General features: G+C 37.1%; 1 protein-coding gene across 1 annotated transcript in view; it reads left to right on the top strand.

The window, feature by feature from the left end:
- Positions 1-14,899, top strand: part of Arpc2 (Actin-related protein 2/3 complex, subunit 2) — a 40,787-nt gene that overhangs the window by 2,704 nt on the left and 23,184 nt on the right. The window contains exons 3-5 of the mRNA XM_067136261.2: positions 779-878; positions 954-1,140; positions 10,565-10,785. Of these exons, the coding sequence (XP_066992362.1) occupies positions 779-878; positions 954-1,140; positions 10,565-10,785 (508 nt within the window). The remainder of the gene's footprint in view (positions 1-778; positions 879-953; positions 1,141-10,564; positions 10,786-14,899) is intronic.

Here is a 14,899-nt window from a genome sequence, read left to right as displayed (position 1 = left end):
TAGATGCTATACTTACTGTATGTGATTTAGGAGTAGCATTCTTGGCAAACCTAGGGCACTTACGGAGGTCGTAGGTTTTTTATAACACTGTGTTAACGTCAGAAAAACCAGTGAATTGCTTTGTTTTTCAGATGTCCAAAGATCAATAATTTTATTCTTTGTATGGTAATATTAATGATTGATAAGAATATGGTTGGTCATCAGCCATATGTTCTTGTAAGTGTAGAAACGCGTGTATTCTTGGGCAATCTAATAGTATATGTAAGTGTAATTATTTGGGCCTGAATTGGGTATATAAACACCAGACTATCTATTCTGGGATTTGAATCTCAAACTTCTGAACTGTTCAGCTTTCCTTATATGAGACTTAAAATGAGTGGTTATGATCCTGGGAATATGAGAAATTTGTAATAAATGTCCAAAACTGTACCAAGCAAGTGGCCATGCGGTTAGGGTCCCGCAACTGTGGCTTGCATTCGGGAGATAGGTGTTCGAACCTCACTGTCAGCAGCCCTGATGGTCTTTCATGGTTTCCCATTTTCACACCAGGCAAATGCTGGGGCTGTACCTTAAGGCCACGGCCGCTTCCTTCCCACTCCTACTCCTTTTCTATCTCATCGTTGCCATAAGACCTCTCTGTGCCGGTGGGACGTAAAGCAAATTATTAAAACTTTCTGTCCAAAACTTATACATTATTACATAATGTTTTTCTTATAGTGATCTCGTATAAGCCTCTATTTAACACTGTTATGCTAATTCATGCATTTTATTGTTTCAGACCAGTATATCACTCAAGTTTTACAGAGAACTCCAAGAACATGGTGCAGACGAACTTTTAAAAAAGGAATACGGATCACTTCTTACACAAGTTGAAGATGGTAAGTTAAAATAAAATTGTTGGTGTAACATTTCAGTATATTTGGATATGTCTAACAAGAGCATTCCTCTTTCAGGGTTTAATGTTTCAGTTTTGATTAACCTTGAAAACATTCCAGAGAACTGGGAAGAGATTGTGAAGAAAATTGGCTTGCTTAAAAGGAATTGTTTTGCATCAGTATTTGAGAAATACTTTGATTTCCAAGAAAGAGGAGAAGAAGGTCATAAACGAGCAGTCATAAACTATAGAAATGATGAAACTTTGTAAGTATTAATTACAATTTTACTCTGCATCTCATCGAATCTGCATTAATACCATACCTATTTGTTGCTAAATCTAGCTGTAGTACCCGTTGTTGATGGGACATCACTTAACATGTGCAAGATAACATTTTTGTCAACCCCTTCTGTTGTTTGCCAGCCTTTTATAGTTCCTTTTTTTGCACTATTGCTGATCTTGATAAGGTTTCTTCATTTTGGTATAAAAGAGCTCCTAGTATCGGGTTAATATTTTAAAAAATACTGACAGGTGTACAAAGCCTTTAAAACGTTGCTGAAACAATCTGCATAGCGACTCTCTTTTTAGTATATAGAGCTATTTACCGGCTCTTTAAGTTCAAACTTTCACGTGACTCCCATTGATATTTCCTTTTCTTATTCTTCACTGTATTGGTAAAAGATATAGAAAAAAATTTGCCATGAGCTGTTTTCTTGTAAAACCAACTGTAAGAGAGAGATGTATGCTTCAGGCCCCTTCTGAAGCACCCCTTCTGGTGAAAAGTTTTGGACAATTTATAGCTAAGATTCTTCTTCCTCTGACTGTGCCATCTTCTATCGAAAGTTGTCAATCATCATAGCTGTCCTAGTCTTTGAGTCTGCCCTATGGAACAGCAACATCATGCTCATCTCAAACCAGTCCCTCAGGTTCTATAGCCAGGAGATTCTTCTTTGGCCAGGTCTTCGTTGTCCTGAGATCTTTCCCTGCATCACCAACTGTAGGATCCTGTACTTTTCATTCCACATCACATATCTGAAATATTCAAGTTTCCGCTTCTTGATGGAAAGGAGGATTTTGATCTTGTTTAGTCCTTCCATCACCTTGGTATTCCTTACTCTCTGTTCATGAGATACGTAACATCTGCCGATTGACCCACATTTCGAAGGCTTCCAGCTTCTTGCTCAGGGTCTGGGTTGGACCCCTCCCTTCCATTCCATACAGCAGCATGGAAAATACATAGCCCCTCACCCTTCGTGGCCACAGATCTAGATTGCAATTGCTGAGGAGCTTCATTTTAATGAAAGTACTTTGCACATGCTAAGTTCTTGCCTTGATCTCTTGGCTGACTTTCCAGTGTTTATTCAGATTACAACCTAGGTACTTGTACAGTTGAACATACTCAATCTCTTTGGGGCCAAGCACGAGTCTTAGCCTGGATGGACCTCCACTTGTTTACGATCACAAACGTGGTCTTTTTAACGTTCATCTTGAGCCCCCAGTTATTGTAAGCAGCATTTATTCTGTCCAGCAAGGCTTTAAGATCTTTCACGCTGTCTGCTAACAGCATGGTATCATCTGCTTTACTATGTCGATACAGCTAATATCCTACTAGAACTTATTCTAAACTGAAATACCAAGTTTCAATAAAAATCCACTCATCCATTTTCTTATGATGCTGTAACAGACGCATGTTAAACTGAACTCGACATATTCATTACAGTGATATCAGTTTTCTTGTCAAAATACCATATTAACCAACTGGAATATTGTGGTTAAAAGCAATGCTATCGTATGAAATGCTCGATCAAAGAAAAAAAGGCACAGTTTCTCACTTTTCATGAACATTACTAAGCTGGCGTCCTAACACTGCCAAGTTCCAGAGCTGGGATGAACCCCGGCCACAGAGAACACTGCTCTGCCGTTTTACTTTAGGTATGCACAGGGCTCATTCCCATCAACACCTCAGAACAGAGATCGAATAGCTGGAATACTAGAACCAGTGTGTCACGAACCAGTATTTATCAGAACATGTATGAACCAGAGGAATGGCGTGCTAAAACGGTTCTTTAACTCCCCTGTTATTTCCTGCCAATATTCAGGCAGGCTGTCCTACTCGGGCCGCAGTAGTAATTCCATCTATCGGAGATGAGTGGCAGCAGAAGAGGTGAAGCATGTCACAATACACATTAGTCAGTGTAATGTAATTGTTGATCCGTTTTAAGGACTTTTGATATTATAGGCCTTCACATTCAGTTTTCTTCAGACTGCATGATATTAAGGCATCTAATGTAAAGCAAGTCCTTCCTCCTTTCATCACTCCCTCTTGTTTTATACTTCAAGCGATTATTCTTTTACAATTTATTTTTCTCATTTAGATTTCATCTTCTCAGTTTTCCTTGACAGTATCGACTAGACTACGACATATGAGAAAACTGTTACACCATGCAGGCACACCCATCCTCTTGAAATTTTGATGGTTAACGATGTGTGAATTCCACAATTAAGTTCAAACATTTTTCATCCTTATGTAATAATTTGATATTGAGGCTAAAAATCTACCTTTTTGTGAAACCTTCATACAAACAGTGTATCTTGTGTTATTTTATTACCTTCTGGTTGACCATACAGTTTTACCCTTAAGTCATACACGACAAAAACCACCACAATCAGCATTTAACACAATTCAACAATATTTCCATGTTAGCAGTGCTTGGCATTGATATGGACTAAGTAACAGAAGTCTATAAATTCATGGATTCGTTTATCATAGCCAGTATGGCAGAATTATGTAAGGCATAAAGTGAAGCGTGGCTCTATATGTATTGTATCCGCACTTTTTAGTGATAGATTTTTGTACTCGGTTGAGAAGTAAGGAGGGAGCACTGCCGGTTCCGGTAATACTGCCAACTGAATGGAAATGAAATCTGAATTGAATCGATAGTATGATTGATCGATATGAATTTTCTAAACCTTTATTATCTTAAGCCAACAACTGTGTCACACACACATTATATAACATTTCTTGATGTGAATCTTGTTCCTAGCATGAATTCTATAGTTTGGCTTTGCTGTGTAAACAACAACAGTACGAGTACGTAAAGTGTACGCCAGATGTCGCACAGCGATCATAAGCGATTCTTAGTTTGTGTTTCAAAGGTTGCCTGTACGAATCTTGAAGATAACCGAAGTCGACCGATTCAGCACTAGGGTATAAATCTATCGCTAAAAAGTGCGCAGATAATATTTTATGACAAAGTCATTGTTGTTGTTTTAGATAATTTATATAGTCTTCTGTTTTCTAATTTTGGCAGCATTAAAAATAATCCAATTAAAGGCTTAATTAAAATACTTCAAATATTTAAAATTGCGTGCACTGTAAATCGTAACACAAATAGTACGGTAACTTTATCGTGATGTGCAATGTGGCACCAAGTACTTCTCCATGTTTTCCATTATGATGTTTTGACGCTGATCCAATAAAATTCTCTTGTAGGTTGAGGAGGACTGTTCAGCATCACAGGAAGTCACCGGTACATATTTTAAAAGATCTTTTGTATCATTTGACTTCATAAGGATCAGAAAGAACAAACATCTTGAGAGCGTTGAAAACGAGGAGAAATGGAATGAAGCACTAGCAAGAGAACAGGGCGCATCTCGCCAGGGGCGTTTTGAAGATGTTATCAGACAAAATTCCGTGGATGTTTCGGAAGAGGAAGTAGATGGTTTTTTTTTTAGTCCAATGAATGATCATAATAGGGAAATTGACGTATCAGCTGAATCTGAGGACGATGTGAAGTGTTGCGAGTAGTCAACCCTGTTGTAGGCCCTGCTGGTCGCTTCTTCGTGTCTCCTGATCCATTAAGAAGTCAAAAATACAATCTGATAAGTGAACAAAACAACAAAATTACAGGAATAAGCAGTCGCATAAAAGTCAGAAACTCAGTACACTCTGCTAATTTACACTTTCAATCACCGCATTAACACAATCACAACTGAGGGATCGACAGTGCTGTATGTGTTGTCCAATACCTCCTGTTAGGATATGATTGGGGTGTGGGAGCCGTACAACAATCACTTAACAGCTGGCGAACAAACCACAGCGTGCCTGCTCCCGGATTAATACCGTATTTACCTGAATAATTCCCGCATATTTTTTTTATTTTTTTTATTTGAGGCACAAAATTGGGGTGCGGGTTTTATTTCCATCAAGGTTGCCAACACGCTCCTGGCTCACCTAGTTTTCGATGCTGAGTGTACAATTATGCTTTGTGCAACCGTAGATGGAAGAAAACTGTCCCCATATGTCATATTTAAATGGAAAACAATTCAAACTTTTAATTCTAAACTGACTTTACCTATTTTTTAAATAGTACCATATTATACAGAGTAATTTAAATTCAAAATTTCTCCACGTCACAACATTCTTTGGATATTTTTCACGATAGAACGCGTCTTCCGGAACTTGCAGGGGTAGCTTTCTGCACTTTCACTCACATCGGTGTGTCTATAGTGTGATTCATAGTTGAAAATAGAGTGAAATCGTAATTCTTCTGTATTCAGTGTTTTAAGGAACGCCACAATATCACGTCGCAGGCAGTACGCGGAAAAGCAGAATCCGCGAAAACTGGCGAGGGCTGGCATTTCTGAATTACAAGATGGTTGTTAATTCGAAATCGCTTAATTGGAAGTCCGATTTCTGTATTACAAAGACTTCGAATTAACGAGGTTTTACTGTATCGCAAAACAAACAGCAGATTTCGCCGGTGTGTCTATTTCAAGTGTTTATATTGCATGAAAAGAACTATCCACCACCGGTCGTGTTACTGTCCAGTAAAAAGAGACCACGTGTGAGAAGTTTTTAGATGAACATCGGAATACGCCAGTGTATCTGTTTCAAGTTTTTACATTGCACAAAAAAAATTATCCACCACCAAGTAAAAAGAGACCGCGTGTAAAGTACTCTGGACGTGGTGTGTGACGAATTTGTAAGCAATTTAGGAGAGTATTCTAGTGATGCAAGAGACAACGAATCTTCCCATCTACAGGGAATCGATATTATTATTTATAAGTTTCATATTCCGTATTGATTGGATTCAATGTAATAGACAAGAAAAATGTTCCACCGATCAATACATTTATTGTGAATGAATTATTGCACTAGTACCGGTTTCAACCTATCTTGGCCATCATCAGCTAGCACACAAATTTACAGTCATAGGACAAAATTACAAAAAATGTTACGTAAGAGCATCCGGATGTCTAATGAAAAATGGAAGTAAAATATATTGCTGTATGTTGCGTTAAAATATCTCTGATAAAAAGTGGTGATGGTTAGAATAAACTAAAACCTATTGATTAAGCATGGACATGAGTACATAAACACATTAAAATATATATGCCACAATATAAGACACTAAAAAATATAGCACATTAAACACATTAAAACATGGTATATTTTAAAAACGTCTATTAAAGTTCGAGTTCATGTTGCGTTGCATTCATTCTTCAATCCTCTTGTAGTTCTTGTGTTGATTAAGTTGTATAGGTGAATATCGAGAATGTTCTATGGCTGATATACTTTGTATTGGTATGTTATAAGAACTCTTGTCATTAAAATTCGAAAATTGAGTACTGTGCAATTCAACTGTTGATGTAGTCAGGTAAAGAGTCATTTCTCACACTTGTATCGCAGACAATTCTTTTCGCGGCTTCAGTTGAGGCTGCATCTTCAGAGTCCATGGCATGCAGAATGTTCCTAATACAGTCTATATATTCAACATAATATTCAACCGCTTGCAGCCACGTACCCCGCCTAGTTAGAATCGGCTTAGGCGGCAATGGAATCTCTGGGTACATTTCTTTCAAAAGATGAACTCTTCTGTGGGCTTTGAGAAAAACTTTTTTCACTGAGGAAATCAATAAATCTACTTTGGGGTAACTGCCTCTTACCACTTCTGCCACACGATGAAAGGCATGTGATACACATGTTCAGTGAGTCATCTTAGGATATACAACACATAATGCTTCTCTGTCTTTTATCATATAAGGTGCGGCATCGCTAATGAAAAGTAACACTTTATTATACTTAACGCCCTGTGGCCAGAGGATAACCATAGCCTCATTGAACAGTTTTGCTATAGTTTTGTTACCGCACTTTTCTAGAACATCACAGTGTAAGAGAATCCGTTTACAATAATCTTCGCTTAACAAACCAATGATTACATTGCCAATTACCCTGCCTTCTTTGTTGTCTCATCAATGGAAACCAAAATTGGACCGTCTTTATTCTCTTGCCTTTCGAACAGTTTCATCGTATATGGCTGAACAGTAAATTTTTCTGAACGTTGACTCATCCGGGATGAATCGTTTAGTATATTTCTCGAGGAATTCCCTGAAACACTGATTATTCAGTTTGAAGAGAGGTATGTCAGCAGAGATGAGAGCACGGCAAAGATCGGTGTTGAACTCGGACGTTGCACTGGAAGTTGCTGGTTGTGTCGGAAATAGCTGTCTCTGCTTGGAATCTCGTTGTTTACAGCCTGGTGTTTACTGGTTGAAACGTGCTGTTGCACAAGGAACCTTTGAGTAGATGTCACTGTACAATGACACAAATTACAAAATAATATCTTAATGTCAGTTGATAAACCATCTTCTTTAAATTCTGATACGTAACTTTTCAGTTTTTAAACTGGTTGACTGAGCTACTTTAGGTTTATTGTAACAACGTGAATGTCTTCAATGAATATAAATATACAACTGCACACACTGAACGTACAAGAACACTATGATCCGTCTCACTGCTAATTCAAACTGTGAATGACTGGTAGAGAACTAGATGGAGTTATGAAGCAATCAAAGGGAATGCCCGAATTACGAACTAATCCGGAAACCACTAGCACATCGTCGATGAATGAGATTTCCCTAGTTATGAAATTATGGCACAGACACAGTCGATGTTATGTAATGCCGCTTATCAGTGATGTAAGTGTGATTCAGATAGTCACGGTACTGACCGGCTGATATCCACCACTTCCGGACTCAACCTCTCTCTTTCTTCGCACCGCTTATCAGCTTATTTTATGAGCCCAGACGTGGACAGGCCTGATAATGACCTGCACACCAGTTAAAATATTAATTTTTCGAATGCAGACATTTATTTCTCCATTATTGCGAGGACTGCTAATTTAATATAATTTAATACTTTTAAGCCGAAATATGGACTATATTGATTTTAATGACAAATATGGAACATATGTGCTAAACTCCAAAATATTGAAAAATATGGAAAATGAATACTCCATTTTTCAATTCCACACGTCTTCGTAAAGATAATGCAAAATATAATTAATTTTAGGTTCCTAAAGAGATATGTATTTGCATATAAATCCGGTCCCTGCACATAAACATATTTCAACTCCTTATTTACTTATATTCAACCCCACACCCCTTACGTTGAATTTCCGAAAGAAAATGTGTTTTTTTACTTTTAAAGAAGATTCCAAATACTAATTTTCACGTCTGTAACATCTTCATTTTTTGAGATATAAGTATCCTCATAAACGTAATTCAACTCCTTTTTCACCCTCAACCCCCCCTCCTTCCTACCCGTTAAGCTGATTCCCCCCTTCGCAAAAGTGCGTGTTTCCTTATTTTTGAAAGAGATTCCAAATACCAATTTTAACTTCTTTTAATTTTCCCCGCTTTTCACCCCCCAATGAGATTTTTCAAAAACAAAAAAATACGTGTTTATTTTTAAAGGAGATTCCAAATACCAATTTTTATGTCTGTAAACTTTTAACCCCCTTAGCGCCGGAATATCCAAAAATCATCCCTTAGTGAGCACCTACACCCTAATATAAATGTATCCCCAAAATTTCATTTATTTATGTCCAGTAGTTTTGGCTCTGCATCAGTCAGTCAGTCAAGACATGTTCTTTTATATATATAGATTACTAAGAATATGTAAAAATACGTCAAATGAAACTCGGGTATAGCCATGTCAGAACCACAGTTCGTGGACATTTTCAGTTTTCTAAAAGTAAAGGAATGGAATACTTGGATAATAATATAAGAATCTGAGCCCTGGTAATTACTTTAGGATTTGGTTGCTCAGCATGCAGTTTCTGCCCATAAGGAAACCAAAATCCAATTTAGAAATAATACTCTTTTTGCCAGGATTTATTTAATCAGTGTATGACTTAAAAGCATTTGCATTTGCAGATGATGTAGTAATTTGGGTAACTCAGAGAAAGATGTGGAAGAGAGACTGCTGGGGTGGAGTCAGCAGTTTGAGAGATACGGATTAAACATCAGCAAAGCTAAAATGGTGGTGTTGAAGGTACAGAAGGGTGACAATCAGCCAGAAATCATGCTAAATGGCACTAAGCTGGACAGTGTCACAGAATTTAAGTATTTGGGTAGTATAATATCCAAGGATAACTTAGCTAAATATGAAGTAAACAGTCGAATCAGCAAAGCAATACATTTTTACCTGCAAGGAAGACAGCTACTATGGGATAAACAAGTTCCACTCAAAACCAAGATGACACTGTATAAATCATGTTACACCCCTATTCTCACATACAGCCTGGAAACTGCTACATTAACAAGAAAGGACAACTCGAAACTCCAAGCAGGAGAAATGAAGTTCCTACACACAATGGTCCAGAAGACCAGGAATGAAAATGTCAGAGAAGACATAGGACTAGAAGACTCCTTACTCCAGAAGATCCAAAAGGCAAGACTGAAGTGGTTTGGTCATGTGAAAAGAATGAGTGCCAATAGGTCTGCAAGAAAGGAGTACGAAAGAGAAATAAGGGGAAAGAGACCAGTGGGCTGACCTAGAGAAAAATGGACAGACTTAGTGAAGAAGGATGTAGAGGAGAGAGGACAGGATTGGGAGCGGATTGTGAAGGAAGAATGGTTTGTGGACCGAACAAAATGGAAGGGGCTCATATACCACACCTGGGAAACTGGAGTTGGTCAACGATGATGATGAGTGTATGAATTCAATCTGCCAGGTCTCCTCTTGAATTCATTGATATGCTTTTTCTATAAGCTTGCTGTTATTTTGTAGTACCGTAATATGAATTTCCTATTGTCAGAGGTGCAAACTCTGTTGTTAGCAATAAGGGGATCTAATTCAGTTTGTCTATTTTGGGTAGCGGCAATTTAAAAACATTACTTGTAATGTTCTAATGCATTTTGTAATTTGAGGTACTATTAAGATTTTGTTAATTTTCTGGCTGGAGAAGTGCATTTCTTGTTTTTTAATTTAAGGTTGCCAAAATCCTTCTTGATGGTACAGGATTTTATTCACCAGGTAGAATTTATCTGATATTGCTATTCTTGAAGATGGCATATTTTGCTCTTAAGAGTTTTATATGTAGTGCTCCATCTTGCATAGGTCTTCGTTGCGTTCCTAGGGAATGGAAGTTCATTATATTATTAATAATAAAAAACAAAAATTGTCATTAAACAATATTAGTCATTTGGTATTCAGCAGATTTTCATTGTAAATTACTTTTCATGTAATTGTTAGACCCTCCTTCCTTAACCTTACATGTAGTCACCATTTTGAAAGTATTATTGCTTGTCTTCCTTAACCATTGATCAAAAAAAGATTGAAAGATGGATTTGTTTGTTGGTTATCAAATTTGTAAAATTTTGATTGTTTTTTTTATATTTTAGGTATGTAGAGGCTAAATCAGATCGGGTAACGGTTGTGTTCAGCACAATCTTCAAAGATGAGGATGACATTGTCATCGGTAAAGTATTTATGCAGGAGTTTAAAGAGGGGAGACGTGCAAGCCATACAGCACCTCAGGTTCTTTTTAGTCATCGAGAACCCCCAATGGAACTACAGAACACAGATGCCAGAGTGGGAGAGAATATTGGATATATAACGTTTGGTAAGTGGACAGCTTGGTTTATGGTGAATTCATCACTATTTAGCTAAATTATATCATTTTGGTTTCCACTTACTATTGTAAGTAATGAACTTTTTTTTTCTCATATTTATTGCATAAATAAGTCAACAATTGAGAAGAGTCCTTTCTTTTCAATACTGGATATTGTATTATCTTTAAAAGAAATAGTCAGCTAATTTATATTATAAGTAAAAGTTTCATCCCTCGTTCGGGACATCTTTAGCTTGTTGAAGATACATATTCCAAAATGCATACCAGTAGCAAATACATAGGAAATAAACTCTAAAATAAAAAATCACTTCTGCTTTTTTATGCTCAGTACATCTTATACTACTGGTACTTCAGTTTATAAAAGATGATTTAATATGATGACATTTAAAATTTGTTGAAATATCATTTCTCTTTAAAAGTTCTTTATACTTTCTAATAGTGTCTTGTTGAATTTTTGATGCATTAGTTATTATCCCAGCTAGGGAAACTTCTCAATATTGTTTGAGTGCTGAACAGATGTATACTTAGCCGGTTGAACTTTAAGAATTAGTTTCAAAATATTTATTGTCAGACAGTCACCGGCAGTACAAGTGTTATGCCGTTACTTGCTTATCCTTCTAAAGGGACCACCAGGGAAACTCCTCTAATACATTAGCAGCAGAATATCGCGCATTGCGACTTGCATTTTTCAAAGAATGTGTCTTTGGTTAAAGACTTTGTTTTCTTGCACTTCGTGCGGCTAAAGATATAGCCAAGATGATCAGTGATGTCACTCGTCTTCATCACACGCGGTACCCTATGGTGAGGACATTTCCCAGCCTTCTTTACGAAACCTTATTTCTCTATCGCCTTGCTACTCAAGAAAAATAAATATCATGCAAATTATCTTTTACATAAATCCCCGTAATAAGTATTTAATCTGATCCCATGACTGAGGACTGGATTTTAAAGGGAATACCTTTTGTTTAAAAATTTAATTGGGAACAAGAAATAATCAATATTATGGGTGAAAACTGTATTTAAAACTGAAGATTGCAGTGTTTTTAACTTCCCCTTTTCCCCCCTTATTTTAGCCCTTGTTCCCTTTTTCTCCTACATCTGTGCTTATTCTCAATTTTTTTAAGAATATACCATACAGCAAAAACTTCAAGAATTTTTCACTTTGAGGGGAAAATACCTTCATAAAATACTGATGCAGCGTAAGGGAAGAAAGAATTAACACAGGTTCTATACCAAACTTGTCCCAGAGTTGAACTCGTCCGCTGCACCCCCTCACCCCACCCGCAGGTGTTGTTGACTCGTCGCATCCCTTCCAGAATGTAAGAAGTAGTTACAGTCGCTTGGTCGCTTCAGTAGCAGAAGCAGGGTCATAGAGAATAGCACGCACCGTTAAGTGGCAGCAGGAAACAGCAATAGCTTTTAATAGTGATGGCAAAGTCAATTTTTAGCAGTAAAATGTGAAGTGTGGTAAGTAGTTTCAAGGACGATTTAATCGAAAGGGATCGTACCGTTATTCGATGTTCTCTGTGATATTGATATTAAAGTAGATGGAAAACATGTAAAGGACAGAATGATTCAGCTTCTCAGGTATGCCAAACATGAGAAAAACAAAGCTATTCGTGCAAAAGTTTCGAAACGGTAATTTTTACAATAATCTTTTCAGAAAGCCGAACAAAAAAAGCCAGGAACAATTTTTTTTTTTCAGTGACCTCACAGTTACCTTTGTTCAGGATGGAATTCTTTTAAATGAGGTAAATAACCTAACAATGAAGAGCTTCTTGGAAAAATACACACAATGCACTGTCCGTGATGAAAGTGCACTTAGAAAGAGTTAAGTACAACCAATTTATGAAGCTAATGTACAAAAAGTTAAGGAGGTTGTTGAAGACCACCCAGTTGGCTTCATTTTGGATGAAGCAACTTTCATGAACTGTTCTAAATATCCTTGTGATGCCATTGACAGGAGATCTATCAAAATCATTGTTGGTTGCCATGTACGAATTGGAAAAAGTCAACTCTACATCTATAATGCAGAGTTTCAGTGACTGTTGTTTTAAACTCTGACCATCAGGAATACAGTACAACAAAGTATGGCAAGTTGTTACGGCCCAAGCATCATACATGGTCTCAGCATTTGCACAGTTGAAGCCTGTGTATTCTAATCTCGACCTTACAACTTGTATTACCTGTGCTTTGCATGGGCTATGTGAAGCAGTAAGGGCTGAATAGATTGTTGCAAATGCCTTCATATCTGAACTTAAAAAGACATTAATTAAAGCTCCAAGTAGAATACAATTTTACAAGGAAGTTACAGGTCTAACACTACGTAAGTTTCCCATCATAACTAGATGGGGACGTGGATTTCATGTGCTGTTTTCCGTTGTGAACATTTCACTAAGATAAGGGAATTCATATTGTCTTTGGACGATGTTGAATCTGCATCTGTGGGATGTGCAAAGGACCTGCTGAGTGATCCGAATTTGGAGACAGCTGTACGCAGTGCATACGTTCAAGTTTCTTCCTGCTGTCATCTTGCAACTGGAAGAGCAGTACTTATCCAAGGAGGTGCAATGGAGTGTGGTTTAAAGAACTGACAACATGCTTGAGGGATTTACAAAAGAAAAACTTAAGGCAAGCTTATCAAATAATCCAGATATTGAAAAACTAGTGAAGTGCACTGATTTAGAGTTTAGAGTAAAAACAGAGTATTCCCCACTGGTTTCTGTTGATATTGAGTGCTCATTTTCTTTGTACAAAGATATTTTAAATTCAAGGAGACAAAATTTGACTTCAAACATATCAAAATGTTGAATGTCATCAGGTTGCTTGTTCTTAATGCAATAAACACTGCAACACAAGGACTCGACACAAAAGAGAATAGGCAGATATCCTTAACATAGTGAAATGTTGAACATGTAATTGATTAAATACCATTTTTTAATGCAGTAAAGTGAAATTAGAAGTATGTATTTAACTGATCATTAGGGTCCGTATTTTTTTGTAATAGTGATATGCACGATTTTTTCTGGTATCTTCTTTCTTGTCTATATATGACTTTCCAGGTACTAAAAGTGCCATATTTTAGCAAAATGAACTCTCAAAATGCAGGTAAATCTGATTTATTGCACAAATTGCGCAAATAATCACGAAATATATCCCACTTGATACGAAAAATGTGACATAGTATCGGAGGAGCTCTCCAATAAACGTTTAAATACTTCTGAGAACTTTACTATCGTAGTTTCCTTCTCATTTGTTTGATAGCACTGTATATTCTCCACACAGATGTCCACAAAGCGATGTGAAATTGTGTATTCAGTTCTGCGATCTCTAAGGCAGTTGATAAAAATCAATATCTGTTATCGATTACAGCAAATGGCATTGTGGTTGTAACAAGATAAAAAACCAGTCGTACATACAGCAGTGCGCAGTGAGAGTTCGTTTCCAGCGGTTTCCAGGCTGTAGGTGACGATAGGGGTGTAGTATGATTTATACAGTGTCATCTTGGTTTTGAGTGGTACTTGTTTACCCCACAGTAGCTGTCTTACTTGGAGGTAAAAATGTATTGCTTTGCTGATTCGACTGTTTACTTCATATTTAGCTCAGTTATCCTTGGACATTATACTACCCAAATACTTAAATTCTGTGACACAGTCCAGCTTTGTGCCATTTAGCATGATTTCTGGCTGATTGTCACCCTTCTGTACCTTCAACACCACCATTTTAGCCTTGTCTCAAACTCCTGATTCCACCCCAGCAGTCTTTCTTCCACATCTTTCTCTGAGTTACCCCAAATTACTGCATCAGATGCAAATGTTAAGTCTTGTTGCCCCTTTTCTTTTAGCGCCTTTAATATGGTATCCATTACAATGATAAATAATAGGGGCAACAAAGCACTACCTTATTTTACTCCCCTTTTTGTCTCAAACCAGCCTGACAGTCCAGAACAGACTTGTACACAGCTTCTGGTTTTCTCGTAAAGCACCTTAACTTTTGAAATTAGACTGTCTTGAACTTTGAGATTTCTCAGGCAATCCCAAATAAGCTTCCTTGATATGCTGTCATAGGCCTTTTCGATGTCAAGGAACAGTAGATATAAAGGCTT

Source organism: Anabrus simplex, chromosome 1 (genome assembly GCF_040414725.1).
Source record: "Anabrus simplex isolate iqAnaSimp1 chromosome 1, ASM4041472v1, whole genome shotgun sequence".
Taxonomy (NCBI): Eukaryota; Metazoa; Arthropoda; class Insecta; order Orthoptera; family Tettigoniidae; genus Anabrus; species Anabrus simplex.
This window is presented reverse-complemented; position numbering and strand designations above follow the sequence as displayed.